Source organism: Stigmatopora argus, chromosome 2 (assembly GCF_051989625.1).
Source record: "Stigmatopora argus isolate UIUO_Sarg chromosome 2, RoL_Sarg_1.0, whole genome shotgun sequence".
NCBI classification, from domain to species: domain Eukaryota; kingdom Metazoa; phylum Chordata; class Actinopteri; order Syngnathiformes; family Syngnathidae; genus Stigmatopora; species Stigmatopora argus.
In genome coordinates, this window is record NC_135388.1 from 22,300,934 (window position 1) to 22,317,640 (window position 16,707).

A 16,707-nucleotide genomic window follows, 5' to 3' on the forward strand; every position below is an offset into this window, starting at 1 on the left:
AACTCTAGCTGCAAGGAACAATGGGCAACAATTTAAGTCTCTAGTGTGCAAAACAGATATAGACATACCCCAAGTGAATTCCAGCTGTGATTGCAGCAAAAGGTGGCACAACAAAGTATTAATGCTCAACAGCCGAATAATATTGCACGCCCCACTTCTCAGGTTTTTATTTGTTAAAAAAGCTTTGGCTTTGGTACCGGATACCATGAGAATGATCCTCCGATTATTCTCAAGCACCTGAGCGGTAAAACAGTAATTTAACTGCTAAGACTAGAGAGCTGTAGAAAACAATTCCATATTTGGAAGTTCTTTCTGAACAGAGAAATGCCCACTAATATTCAATTTCACTCACACTTGCCTGTTGGAAATAAAAATAGTCATACCTCTACTTACAAATGCCTCTAGGTATGAAATTTTCAGGTTATGAAAGCTTTTTATATGCAAATGAGTGCCTCAAGATACGAAAAAGATCCAAGTTCCAAAATACCCCAAAAAGTAAATGCATTCCTTATACATTATTTTATTTTGAAAATATTGTCGCGGATGTTTGATTCTCACTTTAGAAGGTCGCTACACTCTACTCGGCTCTCATTGGCTGTCTAACAACAACCCTGCATGTATCTTTGACCTGTTGTCTGCTTAAACTTATGCTTGGAAGAAGCAAAACGAACTCTCTACGGAGCCGGAGTAAATACAACGCTCGGCAATACACGAGGAATTCAACGAGAAGGTGGCTGAGGAGGAATCAGCCACCATTCCAACAGTACAAATCAGAAAAAAAACGGAGAGAAACAAACTTTCCGACTTCGTGGAAAAAATATACTGGAAAAAGTGTTCACGAGACGTGCGATCGCCCATTTTGATGACGTTTGTCATGTGCAATTTAGAAACATTATGAAAAGGCATCAAAGGCAATTGTCTTTAGATCGATTTTTCTCTAAACCTTTGTCAGCAAGAACCGCCGAAACCAAAAAGAAGCAGTGGCGATAAATAAAACGGGTGAAAAATTAGATGCCAAAGAAAACATAGAACGTTAATGAAAAAGATTCAAAGTTCAGTGTAATATTGTTTTGAACTTTTATTTTTATGTTTATTAGATATCTGTTCATGTGTTCGTTTTTGTCTGCTATCTCTCTGTTGCCTACCGTTAGCTTCCTCTTGTTCCCCCCTGCGTTTCAACAGAGATTTTGTATGCTTGTTATTCATTTTGAGACAATAATATATTATTTATATATATATATATATATATATATATATATATATATATATATATATATATATATATATAATTTTCTCAAATTTTTGTGTTTGACACATCTTTCATACAAAATTGGGATACTTTGACCAATTTTAAAGGGTTTAGTTGGTAATTGTGTGAGGACCGTGGGGGAAGGACGAATTCAAGAATTTACATATAAAGTAATGCTCTACTTCCGAAATGTTCAAGTTACGAAAAAAGTTCTGTAACCAATTAATTTCGTAAGTAGAGGTAGGACTGTATATACAACAGTTTTCTTTGTTGTCTCCATTTATATTAAAATCTACTCTTGAAGGATTTTTTGTCTACACTGCCCACCTCTCCGTATTTTTTTGAGTGCCCAAAAACTCTCTTGCATCTTTCATCCCACACGATTAAAATGTTCATAAAAAATATGAGGTCTAAAAGTTTTTAACCAGACACATCTGCCAAGGCAATATTTAAACTTCCAATAATAAAAATACAACTGACCTGATGTGTTTGTGAGAGAACCTTTCCTTAGTATCTCCAGTGACATGAAGCCAAATGCATTGAGTCTGTAGTTGAAGCTGACAAACACAATGCCAGTTTCTGCTGCTAGCCTCTCTGTGGGTGAGTAGCCTGGCTCTCCACCACTGAACATGTGTAGGTAGCCACCATGGATCCATACCATGACAGGCAACTTTGAGTTGGCTTTGAGCATTGGTGTCCACACATTGATGAAGAGGCAGTCCTCTTGGCCCATCAGTTTGCCTGTACTTGACATTGGTTGCAGTTGAGGACATATACTGCGGAAGCGGCTGGCATCAGTAATTCCATCCCTACACACTGGGTCGGCTGGAGGTGTCCAACGCAGTTTACCAACAGGTGGAGCAGCATATGGCATGCCCTTAAAGGAGTAAGCCCCATTTTTCTGCAAAATCGTGATCATATTTTTCATTACTATCACATAATTATTATTGATTCTAAGCCTAAAATCAAAATCTCTGTATGCAAAAACACACCAACAAACTGACAAATACCGTAAAACCTCTATTTCAACGGCATGCCGATCTATTTTTCAAACTTTCCCCTGTAATGCTGTTCAATTAGAGGGTGCTGCTCTATTTTTCGAGTAGCTGGTCATAGTTTTGAGCAGACGAGTTAAATTTTATGGATGAAAAGAGAAACCAGGTAACATATACATATTTATTTAACAAAAGGCACAAATACGTAATAATACGTACGCAAATAAGTAATTACAAATTCACTCGTGAAAATCAAGTGACACGTCGCTGTTGTAGCTGTCCTCGTCATTCACATCACCTTCCGCATCAGCGTTGAGTGTCTGAGTGAGTTCGCGATCATCGTCGCCAGCACTGGCTCGCGCTTGCTGGAGAAGTTGCAAATCAGTCTGAATCAGGCCGTATGACCTGAAACAATGGATCTGGCAATCCTTCGAGCCATCGAGAGCGTTGGTCAGTCCGCATCCATTGAACGAATTGATGATTAGATCCTTCGGCAAATGATCCCAAGCATCGACAATCCATTTCAAATAAACTTCCATTGTTGGTGCTCGCCATGTTGCCGAATTTGGTGTAGCTCTTCTCGCCGTGCAACATCCAGTTCTCGTAGAACTGTCCGACTTTGGCCTTGAATGGGGCGTTCCAGTAGACCTCGGTGGCCTGTATAAACTTGGTGCAGCCTCCTGGAATCACGGCCACATCAATATGGAGCTTCTTCAATTGCTTCTTGGTGGCATCGCTAATGTGACAACAGTATGAATCCCAGGCAAGAAAGCGCTTGCCATCTGACCACCTTCTCAGGTTGAGAAAAAACTATTTCACCGGCATGCCGATCTATTTTTCAATTCTTCCACCAAAGTGCCGTTTTATTAGAGGTGCCGCTCAAATAGTGGTTTTACGGTAAGTGCAAAAAAGAAAACTTCAAATTATGGGGAAAGGGAGTAGAGCACAAATTATTTCGGGAAATCCCCGCAGGTCACGGGATTCCCGCGGGAGTCCCGTGGGATGGGAGTCAATATTAAATTAATCCCATTATTGGGACCGTATGGGAATAAATAAAAAACATGGATTGGAACCATAAAAAGATGACTGGTGTTAAAACACTTACAGGACCAAAGTGTCCATTTTAGTACAGTGGTATCTCTACTTACAAATTCAAGTTACGAAACACTTTATGAAAGATCAAGTAAAGTATAAGTGCAGATTCTTTGCTGTAGCAACATTTAAAAGAGTTACTTTTGAGTACCATCTCTGGTTTTAGCAGGCAAGACAGGCTCAATTGCCACTTCACTCCCAACTTCCACGCAGTATTGCCTCACTGACACTTATTTACAATACACTTCCTGTATCTTATATGCTGTGCTGGAGTTGGTTTCCTATTATGAATGCACAAGTTTAATGAGCTGTAGAAGCCAGCGATTTTAGCAGAGAGGCCATTGCATCAAAGAGTAATTAGTGAGCCAAGATATGACCATCCTTGTCTCTCTGGCGTTAAGTTCCTGATTCTGGTGCTGACCCTTGTTCATCACGGAGTTGTTTGTTGAGTTTTTCTCAGTGTTCTCAGGTTTATTATTGGGGTTGATCTCATCTCATTTTCTGAACCGCCTTATCCTCTTTAGGGTCACCGGGGGTGCTGGAGCCAATCCCAGCTTTCTCCAGTCCAGAGGCAGGGGACACCCTGAATCGGTGGCCAGCCAATCGCAGGGCACAAGGAGACGGACAACCATGCACACTCACAACCATACCTAAGTGCAATTTAGAGTGTCCAATCAGCCTACCATGCATGTTTTTAGAATGTGGGAAGAAACCGGAGTACCTGGAGGAAACTCACGCAGGCCCAGGGAGAACATGCAAACCTGGATTTGAACCCAGGACCCCAGAGCTGTAAGGCCGACGCACTAACCACTCGTGCTACCAGGCCGCCCGGGGTGGTTATATTAATTAATTTATTAGACTACATCGACTCGGAATTTCTTAACCTCACGCACTAGCTCAGGCTCTTTCCCTACCAGAAAGGTGACATTCCACGTCCCAAGAGCCAGTTTTTGCAGCCGGAGATCGGACCGCCAAGGATCCCCCTTTGGCTGCCGCCCAACTGTCGACACACCCGACCTCTTTGACCCTTCTCACAGGTGGTGAGAGCCCATGTGAAGGGGGAACCAACGTTGTCTTTTTGGGCTGTTCCCAGCTGGGCCCCATGGGTATAGGCCCGGCCAGCAGCCGCTCGCCATTGCGCCCCTCCCCCAGATCTGGCTCCCGCGTCTGGTCGAGGAAATATGTCGTTTAACAATGTGTCTCATCATAAAAGGTCCAAGGATCACTGGTACACACAAACCCCACCCCCACGATAAGGTGATGACTCATCGGAGGATTAGAGGATATTAGTTAACTAATTAGCCATTATTCATTAATCTATTCATCCTCACAAGAGTTGTGGGGGTACTGGAGCCTATCAAGCTAACTACAGGAAAGAGGCTGAACTGTTCTGCAGCAAAATGTAGGGCACACTAACACCCTATCTGTGATGTTTGGAGTGTTTGATTTAGCTATCTTACATTGTTTTTAGATGTGGCAGAAAACAGTAGTACCCCTAGACAACCCCCACAGGCCCAAGAGAACATGGAAACTCTAAACAGGAAGACCAGAGCCTGTGATTGAGCCTTGATGTCAGAACTGTGAGACATCGTGCTAACCAAAGATTTCCCACAAACCTGTGAGAAAACGTCTTTTCCTGTTCTTCCTCTTAAAAGTCCTTGTTCTGCCCTGATTTTTTTGTGAGATCAGTTTAGATTAAATCATAAGGTAAACGCTAAAATCGTTTCTCACATCTAATTCAATCAATAAATTAAATTATAAAAATATGAAACTCACATGTCTTCCTCTAAATTCGCCGCAGTCAGTGGTCACTTGGACGAGTCCAGGGGGAAGCGTCTGGGCTACATAGCCCAGGTAAGTGGCCAGAATAAGGAGGGCAAGAACCCCAAGGCAGATAAGTAAAATACAACGTCTGGACAGCACCAAGAAAGGCCTGATGTAGTGTCTGTGTCGAACATATTGCATCTCCTCTTCATCCTCCTCCTGTACCAGGTAGCGGTACTCTATTCTTTCCAGGACCTCAAATGGGTCCTCACTCATCTTCTATCTAGGACATGGTACAGAAAAAATAATTTCACTATGTATTGCATTCCAGGTGACACGTACTACACACGGTTGAGTGGTTAGCATATCACACTGACAGTTGAGATCAAGGCCTTCTTGAGTTTACAAGTTCTGCATGTGCTTGCTGCCTTAATGTTGTGGCGTACGCCATGGAGGGTTCAAGCTGTTGTGTACCCTACGGCTCCCTACTCAAGTTGCCTGAGGCCGGCGCTCAGCCTGGGTGCCTGGAGTGTCGTGGCGCAATGGCCTCTACTTCCACTCTGCGGCCAGGGAACAGCAACTCGCTTCTGTGATTGTGCTGCGGCGGTATTGGGAGAAGGCACGGCCTTCTTGGGTGACAGTCTTCCTGGGGCTTTGGAGGCTGTGCCTGAGCCATGTCACCTGGCTGATTCTGCTTCCCAGGTGTACGAAGACAGGTTTAGTCTGGGTTTTGCGTCATCGGGGCTGGGGCCAGTGTCCTCATCTTCAGTCGGTTCTCCTGGTAACTCCATGCTGGCGGGGTTGTGCAGCCTGTTAGCACGCCCGCAATTGGACTTTCCGCCTGCCGCGGCGCCGGGGAGCGTCTTCTTTTGGAGCCAGGAGTGTGCTTCTGCCTTTAGGTTTCAACTGGCAGATTATATCATAGATTGTTTCTTGATGAGATCCTGTGGCTTTCTCGCCATTCCTTTCCCAGCTGCTGTCAGCTTGAGCTGCTTCCCTTGTGGCGAGTCTGACTTTGGGTCCCTCATCTGTTCCCTTTGGGAGTAACTGAGTTTCACTTCTGCAGTTTTTCAGCCTCGATGTCGGCTAGCTGACAATCTTCTTGATGGGCATTCGGCGCCAGTGTGCACGCCGGACACCCTGGTAACTTCCGAGCTCGCCTTTTTTTTAGCATTTTTTCCTATGGGTGGTGTTGGCGGCTATGGGATGGGCTTCGGGGATGCGGTTGCATCCTATTTCTCTGGTGGCGACAGCGCTCGGACGGGTGATGTCCTACCCCGTGCATGTTCATCAGGTGCTGTGATTTTCTCAACTGCGTCTATGGGGGGGTGGCAATGGGATGGTACCGTCGGACTAACCAGCCAATGTTCACTGCTCGGCTGTTGGTGATCCTCCTGGTACAGGCAGCCCTTTTATCTTACAGTATGCTCGGCAGTCTTGTGGATGTACTGTGCCACCGTCAGTTTGGCTGGTGGGGGTAAACATTTGCCCCGATGTATTATTTACAATTCCGTGCACCATCAGCTTTGTGGGCCTTCTGGGACGCCTTCCCTTGCTCTCTCTGGTTTTCCATGGGGGCGCTCCAGCCCTCTAATTTTTGCCTAATTGCTTACTATGCGTTACCGCAACTCGGTCGGTTGCAGGTGGCGTGGTAGAGCGTCCCCTGTGGGTGCACACAGTGCTGCTGTTGGCCCCTTCTGGACGACTCTCCTCTGGTTGTCCTCTTTTGCATCCGGCATTTTGGTGTCAACTGGACTAGTGGGTTCTTCTTACCCACACACCACACATACCTAGGACAATTTGTAGCGTTCAATCTGCCTACCATGCATGTTTTGTGGATGTGGGAGAAAACAGACGCAAGTACCCGAAGAAACTCCATGCGGGCACAGGGATAACATGCAAACTCGCCCCAGGAAGGACATCGCCCAGAGTTTAAGCCTCAAACTCTGAATTGTGAGTCAGACGTCCTTACCAGCCTTACACCATGCATCCAGTCCCTACCAAATATATTCATATATAAAATTATTTTTATTTTAAATTATTCAATTTTAAATGCAACGATTCAAATCAAACAATACAATCTCAAAATACAATATTCATATACAGTTTTATATTTACAATTCAAAGTATTGAGTATGTCAAACTATTCATTTATGGAATAGTTCATATCAATTTTTAGCTATTCAGATTCCTGATGGTACAAATATTGACAGATAGGATAGATCCTAAAGCTACAAACTTTGTGTTTAATTTCACATAGAGAACTTCTCTTGCAAAAGCAACACGATACAGAATTCCTTCTCTGGTACGCTTTGTTGTGGTGCGACCCCATTTATAACTTGTTGCGCACACAAAAACCCATTTCCTGTGGGCCCGCTAGGTTTAAACTAAATATAGATACCAATTAACTAACTTTACATTGGAATTTTACACATACGTGAAAATGTTGCTTTCACACAGGTATTGCTGGTACAACGATTGTTTGTTATACATCATGGGACGAGTTGTTTCACACCGGAAACTAGCCGAACAGTGGTAAATAAACTTCAAAGCCTTAAAACTGGGGGAGCGCAATTCATAACTTTCATTAGAACGTATGCTACAAGACACATTTTTAAAAAAATACGCAGCTGCAGATTATCTGAACATTGTATGGAAGACAGTCGTGTGCGTGTAAATACGTGTTATTCGTGTTATTATTTATTATTAGATTTGTCGTACGAGTTGTCCAACTCCCTTATATCAAACAAAATATGACGTGAAAATACAAGACGTTGCATACAGATATTGAATGCACTTAAAGTATACCTAGAAGTTAAGACAATTACAACTAAATTGTGTTAAGACATGTAACGTAGACGTTTGTTAAATCAGTGCATTGTACGTATATACACTTGAATTTGCATCTTCATTTGCTCACCACGAGATGGACAACACAAGAACAGAAAAAAAAACGTATTGCGGCCAAGAAAAGTTGAAAAAAAAATGAAGTCAAGCCATTCTCCATTTAAGATAATCGAATTTGCCAAACTGGTAAATGCATGTTTGCAGTCTGGTAATGTGAACTGCTTGCTTGCGCCAACTTCAAAATAAAAGCTAAAAGAACAAAGTATTTACTTTTAAAATATTCACATAGGTAATACTTGTATGATCACAACGTCAATTCAAATCAAACGACTTACTTAATTATCCCAAGCTACCACACCGTGGTTTTCGACACTGTAGTCAAGTGAGCCGCTGTTTCTCTTTCCGTAGTCAAGCCGGCCGCGCTTCAATTTCGCTTGCCCTTTTCCTTCCGGTTTTACGGCAAAGAGGGAGAGTGCGCGCATGAACAGAGGGAAAAAGAAGATGACGTCACCGCCGAATCCCAATCAAGCGCTTCGGGCAGTGGTTTTCAAATCCCAACGATTACTTCACCATGCAGTTCCAGCACAGCGTAATCAATAAATGGAGTGTGTCGTTGAAAAACTAAAGGTCTGCAATAAAAAGGGGGTAATCAGCCACCACTTGTCTGGATTTGGGCTCAATAGCTCAAATGACCTGGGCGCTTTTTTATTCCAATGACAAACTCCTTTTTAAAATTATTAATTTATTACTGTCATTAACACTAATTCCTTCAATAGCTCCAGGGCAAATTGATTTATTGACACCAAATTAACAGAAAAGATAGTTGATTACCTTCTGTTTATCGAACACATTTTAATTTTTCAAAGACACACTCAATTCATCATTTAATAATTTATTACTGTTATTTGCACCTATTTTCTTCAACAGCTCCCAAGTATTGTCACCAAATTTACATAAAAGATATGTGATTACCTTACGTTTATCGTACACATGTTGGTTGTTCAACGAAAAACTCAATGTATTAATGATTAATTTATTATTATTATTATTATTATTATTACTATTATTATTATTATTATTATTAATTATTAATTATTATTATTGGCACCTATTTTCTTCAGCAGCTCCCATGTCATTTGACGCATTGACACCAAATTAACTGAAGTAATGGGTAACTACTTTCTGTTTATCGTACACATTTTAGTTTTTCAACGACACGCTCCATTTATTAATTATTAATTTATTACTGTTATTATCACCTATTTTCTTCAGTAGCTCTCAGGCCATTTTACCTATCGATCTCAAATCAACACAAGTGATGGCAAATTACCCCCTGTTTATTGTATACCTTTTAGTTTTTCAACGACACACTATTTATAAATTACTCTGTGCTGGAACTGCATGGTGGCGTCATCGTTGGGATTTCCTCCAATGTGCAGGAAAAAAAATCATTGGGGTAATGTTATTTTTTTTATTTAAAGAGAGACGTGTATTTGTCAATATGCCATCTTTACATTTAATTAAATTGCAATTCGAATGAGAGGGAAATAAAATCCACTCCTCGAACAGCTTGACGTCATGGTCTTATTTATTCTCCGTTCATGCATCCCTCTTTGAGATAAAGCCTGAAGGAAAAGGGCAAGCGAAAATGAAGCGCGGCTGACTTCACTTCGAAAAGAGAAACGGCGACTCACTTGACCGCAGTTTTTCGAGTCCGACACATGCGTATCTTCCATTTCAAAATAAAAGTATTTTTTATACTAAACTGTATAAGAACATATTATATTTCTTCAAGTGATTTTAAAATGATCAAATTTCTCCAAAGCCAATCTGTATGGCGAGTCTAAAACCTTTGACAGCAAGTACCACCCCAAATACCATGTATTCTCGCATATTAGCCATCCCCGCGTTTAAGTCGGGCCCTTAAAATCATTTAATTTTGCAATTTCTTGCGTATAAGCGCCATGTTTCACAATTTTCATCTCCATATTCATGGTTTTAATAAGGGAGTACAAATGTGTTACTTTGAAGGAAAAATCTTTAGAAAAATAATTGCATGTGGTATTTCTGAGATACTGTATGATTCATCTCATCTCATCTCATTTTCTGAACCGCTTTATCCTCATTAGGGTCGTCGGGGGTATTGGAGCCTATCCCAGCTGACTCCAGGCCAGAGGTGGGGGACACCCTGAATCTGTGGCCAGCCAATCGCAGGGCACAAGGAGACGACGGACAACCATGCACACTCACACCCATACCTAGGGGCAATTTAGAGTGTCCAAACAGCCTACCATGCATGGTTTTGGAAGGTGGGAAGAAACCAGAGTACCTGGAGGAACCCCACACAGTCCCGAGGAGAACATGCAAACTCCAGGTGGACCGACTTGGATTTGAACCCAGGACCCCAGAGCTGTGAGGCCGACGCGCTAACCACTCGCCCAACTGGGCCGCAATCTGATAATTTACTAAATTTTATCCAAAATTTACACTAAACAAAATTGTTACGTTGTTTTGCATGGAATGTGGTGTGGTGTGATTCAGACAAAAGGTGAAATCACACACCAATCTGCACGTAACAGGCTTCCACAGGGATTATGGAAAATGTTTGGTAAGGAGTAGACACAGGAGACAGAATTTCTTCTTGATATTCACTCATAAAATCGACATTGCATCAATCCACTTTGATTCGCCTAACATCAACATGTTCCAAGATGGCGGCGTTCACGCGGGAGCCAGGGGGAGTAGCTCTGTACACTCTTATGTTTTTTCGGGTTTTACAGCCCTTCTGTCTTTTTTTTAATTACATTTTAATACTTCTTAATACATCCCTTTTTACTTTACTTTGTACTTTATACTTTTTACTTTAATGTTTTTACAACTTTCCTTGTTCTGTTAGCTTGGCTTCTTTCGGCTACTTATTTTTTGGAACCATTCAGCCATGCCTACGCTGTCACACACATGGGACTAGCTGTTACAATACGCAGCAGAAGGAGCAACACCTCGGTGCCGCCGGAGTTTCGAAGCTGGACAAAAGTGCCGGGAGGAGAGGCAACGCTTCTGACCAACCATTCCATTGTGGGATAAGATGGAAGAGCTGTCGGCGCTTACCAGCAACGGAGTCGAGGAGTTCTGTCATGCTGCTGTTTTCTTCAGCTCCAGACTACTGAGGAACTGTGCAGATAAGCTTGGAAGAGTGACTCTGCATATTCTCTACCTCGGTCACAGTCTGCAGAAGTTCCCCATCTCGTGGAAGACTTCCTGTGTGTGGTTCCAGTTTTTGTCCAACTTTACGTCTTTTTGAGTCTATCCGTTTTTGCTACCGAAACTCGTAGCTCGTTTTGTGTTTTTGCTGCTTTTCTGTCTTAATGATTTGGTGATTCTTGATGATCCCATTGACTTTGATTTGCTTTGTACTTTGTGCTTTTTGCTTTTGCTTTGTTGTTCTGCGGCCTTTGACTCTACTGTCTAACTTATAACTATGCCTTTTCTTGCTACTGTCACAATGAAATTTCCCGAATACGGGATGAATAAAGTTATCCAATCCAATCCAATCCAATTCAATTGCGCAAATGAATGAATGAAATGAATTTCATTGGATGAACCATATCAATATGACCACTTACAGTTGTTTACTTTCGTATTTTACCATGATACCCTGCCAAGACTGTTTTGTCCGACGGCTGACCGATGCTTGAAAATGCATGCGGCGCCAATGCACGCAGGTGGGGGGTTGCGCCTGTCAACCAATTACAGTCAATGCAGCCTCAAACTGTGCAAATTATGGATCACCTTAACAGCAGTGCATACTACCTGAACCGTGACCGGTCGTTTCGGCGACTGACGTTTGGTCGATGGACACTCGGTCCCCGGACGTTTGGTCGAACGGACGTATCGTCGACGGACAGTTCGCCGAACGGACGTTTCGTCGGCGGGACAATTCGCCGAACGGACGTTTCGTCGGCCGGACGTATCGTCGAATGGACGTTTGGTGGACGGATTTGCCGCCGGACAGGACGTCGAACGGACGTTTCGTCGCCGGGTTCGCTCGCTCTCAGAATTATAATCATGAGAGAGAGAGAGAGAGGGAGAGAGTTTACTGTTGAAAGCGATCAACCAGGTAATCTCTCGCTCTCAAAATTATAATCATGATAGAGAGAGAGTGAGTTGGTAATTGCATTGACAATGTAAGAGCATTATAATCAACTCATCAGAAAGCTGTCCAGAAGCTTGATGCCCATCCCGATGATTTGATTCAGGTGTGTTGGTGGAGGGAGATATGGAAAACAGACCGGATAGCGTCTCTCGAGGACCGGACTTGGCCACCCCTGTTCTTAAGTGAGAATCAATGCATCCACGACAATATTTTAAAATAAAGTAACGGAAAAGGAATGCATTTGCTTTTTGGGGGATTTCGTAACTTGGATCTTTTTCGTATCTTGAGAGACGGACTCATTTGCATATAAAACGCTTTCGTAAGCTGAAAATTTCGCAACTAGAGACATCCGGAAGTAGAGGTATTTGTAAGTGCCCGGTTTTTAAACTGGTTTCTGAACAAAGCAAATTAACACAGCCTGAGTCCATTTACAGACTTGTAGATATATGGTAGATATGTAATAGTTGTTTGTTTTATGAAAGCTTATGGCAGAGGGCATAGCCCAGTTACATCTGTGACTTTGCCAGTGTTTCAAGTTATTCATCGTGGAAAAGGTAGTGCCGACACATGATCACTCATAAAAAACATATAAAAAAGATATAAAGAAGGGTGACACATTTATTGAGAGAATAAGCAACACATTTTGGCATAAGCTCGGGCAATGAAAAATGTCCTTTGAACAATGACATTAACTTGTGTACAGACGCTCCCCTACTTACGAACGCAATTGGTTCCGAGCGATTGTTCATAAGTTGAATTTGTTTGTAAGTTGATTCAGTGCTATATTTTGTATTATAATTTATGTTTAAGGCCGATATAAGTATATTGAAGGTTTATACAAGTGCATTTGTATGTTTAAGGCTTGTATAAGTAACACGCATTGGTTTGTACTGAAAAAAAACATAAAATGGAGAGAATATGTACAGTACTGTAGAGAGAGAGATAGATTTATGTATTAGAAACTGGCCAAAAGAAGCGACCTAATGACGATTGCACAGTTTTCTTCTTTTTTTCATCATAAATTATGCGGTAGCACTGTATGGCATCATTCAATTGATTTGCAAACTTTGTGCAACGTTCAATATTTGGGTCCTGCTGCTCGATCTTTCTGTTTATAAATGGTACTGAATGTGCAACGCTCACCACTCTCACGCGCATCAAGCTTCGTTATTATTGCCACTCGTTTCAAATGAAATGGCTTGCCTCTTCCTTGCAACTCCCTCAATAGAAGCCTTTAGCTTTTTACCAACCATATTCAATATTGGATGCATGAGATATTTAATGATACAAATGAAAAAGGTTCTTTGCACACTGGAGATACATTTACGCACTTCCGCATTGCAACGAAGAAGAAGGTAGATGCTGGGTGAGCTGAGCTCTCACAGCGCCAGGCGTCGGTATTAGCGGCGGAAAGAAGTACTACTCCGAAAAAGGCCCGAAATACAAAATTGGACTTGCGAACATTTTTGGACTTAAACGCAATTTGCAGACATGTTCGTATGTACCGTTGTTCGTAAGTTGAATGTTCGTAAGTAGGGGAGCGTCTGTATATTGGAATTCATTGCTTCTTAGGAGTTGTCATTGTTAAACAGAAACTTCCTCATATTTAGTCTGTGTCTGGTGTTAATCTAAACTGCCTGAACTGTCTCTGGTGAAGGACGTGGGCATACCTGGAGGCCCAGTTAACCCTTGTAACACCATCATGCACACGAGCAGTTCCAAACACGTGCGTTTATTTGACTCCTGCCAAAAAAGAAACTTTTGAAGCTGCAGATATGAGCATGTAGGGAAAAGAACAAGCAGCAGAAACTGTGAAAAATACAGTACATGCATGAGTACTGCTAAATATTTAGTTACATATCAGTAGGAACATCTGTTCACCTTTGCTTTTTCTACTGCAACCGCTTCAAGTCTAGCATGCAGGTCATGACCACAGACCTTTGGAGCTCACTCCTTACAAAACAGAATAGCACTTTCTCGATCCAAGCAACAAAAGAAAAAGAGCTACCATGCGGTATTCATGCGTTATATTACTAATACATATACCTGCGGCCCTAGTGAAGATAAGGAGTACGGAAAATGAATGAATGAATAACATACAAACATCATCTATCTATAAGACTATTTCTGAGAATGTGTGTGCGCCAGTAGCGGGCTGTGCATTTCACACCTAGTCCTTCAGTAGTGCTACGTGTGAATCAATCCAACCCTCCAAAAGTATTTTATAGCCATAAAACCTTTACTGCAGCTACAGCTGCGACACATAAAAAAAATCAATAATAACCTCAAATATTGAAATATTATTTAGGAAAATAGACACATTTTACTCACCAAAAAATTATTGCTGAATGTTGAGTCTGTCATGTTGTATTTCTGGCATAAGTTTTTATTCTATTTAGGGCTGAAAATGTCAGTTCGACAGAAGCAGCGGACACGGGGATGGTCACTGCTAATCACGCGTTAAGCGGGAGAAGGCTGCATGTAGGAAAGTTTTCTGGTATTCCTAAAACTTCTGCGGGTTGAGGAGGGAGAGAAACATCAGTCTTTCGTGGTCTAGAAATCTGGTCCGCGTCTGGCAAATAATATTGTCCAGAATCCTGTCGTGGAGTTGGTGGAAATGCGCACGAGAATCTTGCGCTTGACCTCTTCGTCCGCTTGGAGCACCTGCACTGCGTTCGGTGGCCTCGTAGAGTTTCTCCTCCTCTCGCGTTCAACTTTGTCACAAAACTCCTCTACTCTTGCAAGACAAAACTGTACATCCAGTTTGTTGTTCTGTAGTATTGAAAAAAGCACATCTGAATGCTCAAAAATGTCATTAAATGTGTGAAGCAAAAAACAAAATTCAAAATCATCCATACGTGCTTTAAACGCATCAGCACACCTCACAGACTACTCGTACTCGTCATGATGCTCCAGGATGTGATGAAACAGTTCCTTTAGAGCAGTTCTCTTCTTAAATACTGTATTGACCACTCTGGATATGTACTGCCACATTGGTGCCACACGAGGCAGACACCACTAGCAGACTTCGTCCAGCAGCTGTGTGCGTCGAGGTGATCTGGAAAAAAATGAAGCAAAGCCATTAAGGTGAGCAAAAAAATATCTTGCATTCTTTAAGCTTTGAGGCCCCCCGAGTCAGTACTAAATTGAGCTGATGTGCATAGCAGTGTATGAATAAAGCTAACGGTGCTCTCTCCTTAACTTTAGCCTGCACCCCATTTAATCCAGAAGACATGACCGCTGCACCGTCATAAAACTGTGCCACAACTTTACCCAGGCATTCATTTTCCACCAAAAATTGAATGATAAGACCTGCATTGTCATTGGGTCACTTCCCCCTGGTAACATTTTCATATCTGACGAACCGCTCCTTGACACCTTTGCCCGTGAAATACCGCAGAACCAGTGCGAGCTGTGTTGCATTACTCGCGTCTGTCGTCTCATCCACCATATTTATACAATTTGCAGTGTTCCTCGGAGCCCGTGAGCCAGGGGTAGCGCTTGTAGTTAGCGAACTGAAAGTGGCGGACAAACCCTTTTCCCGGTTGTAACAGGCTTGCTAGCTTTATGAATTGACCGCCCTTTCTTAATGATGTCAATTTTTTCTGGAAAAGTCCGTCTGGGAAATGGCTTTGTCAGCAAATCTGCAACCAAATCCATTTGTTTTCCTCCGTCGGCCATTGTGTGTGGCGTTTGCGATCTCTGGCTCGCTCACTCTGGCTTTGGCCCGCCTACTTTATCACTAGCCAATCAAAGTTTGTGTAAGCAATGGCGTATCTCTACGCCTGTGGGACGGCCTTGGTGTCACCAAATCGAAATCTGATTGTTAAAGCAACAGTTTTATCAACGCTTGCTTTATGCAGCAGAGCCTGCAGAACTGATTGTGAAGGCCTTGAGGCAGATTTCTGACCCTGGCAACAAATAATGGCTGAAATGTGATTGGTTAAATGCTTCAATATGAAAACACACATTGGGAAGCAGTGCAACGAGGGGGAAAGCAATGAAAAGAAGCTGACAGACAATTTGGAATTATTTAATAAGTATTTATGGATAAAATATAATTAACATCAGTCTGTGATTTAGATATTTCTTAGGTCAGCAGGGGAGGCCCTGAAGGCCCTGACGGCACACCACCAATGTGCACCTATGTGTATGCGTGTCCGTGAGGTCTGGGTGAAATGGAGACAAGACCATAAGTCCGATTTGAATGCGGTTTTCACCAAAAGTTGGCAAAATTACGCCTCTAGATGTACCGTGCCCGATTTTGGAATTTGGACTCCAGTTTTTCAGAAAATCAATATTTGTACCATGGTGTCGCATTTTTGAGGTCGGAAAAGTGAAACTATGGGCCATTTTTTTCGGTAAACTTTCAGATCAAAACTACTGCTAGAGCCTATCCCACACGACTCCGGGCCAAAGGCGGGGGACAACGCCCTGAATTGATCGCAGGGCACAAGGAGACAGACAACCATGCACTCTCAAATTCATACCTGGGGGCAATTTAGAGTGTCCAATCAGCCTACCATGCATGTTTTTGGATTGTGGGAGGAAACCAGAGTACCCGGAGGAAACCCATGCAGGTCTGGGGAGAACATGCAAACTCCACA

At 42.5% G+C, this 16,707-nt stretch overlaps 1 protein-coding gene across 7 annotated transcripts in view; it reads right to left on the bottom strand.

Annotated features, from left to right (window-relative positions):
- The window catches only part of LOC144064422 (para-nitrobenzyl esterase), a 52,966-nt gene extending 44,567 nt beyond the window's left edge, over nucleotides 1-8,399 (bottom strand). For 2 of the 7 annotated variants that reach the window (XM_077586968.1, XM_077587021.1), the window contains exons 1-3: nucleotides 8,021-8,166; nucleotides 5,113-5,383; nucleotides 1,730-2,150 (exon numbers count right to left, since the gene is read on the bottom strand). In XM_077586968.1, coding sequence (XP_077443094.1) covers nucleotides 1,730-2,150; nucleotides 5,113-5,376 — 685 coding nt within the window. In that variant the 5' untranslated portion in view covers nucleotides 5,377-5,383; nucleotides 8,021-8,166. The other 5 variants (XM_077586978.1, XM_077586989.1, XM_077586998.1 and 2 more) reach the window with 5 other exon arrangements.
- Nucleotides 8,400-16,707: the final 8,308 nt, after the last annotated feature.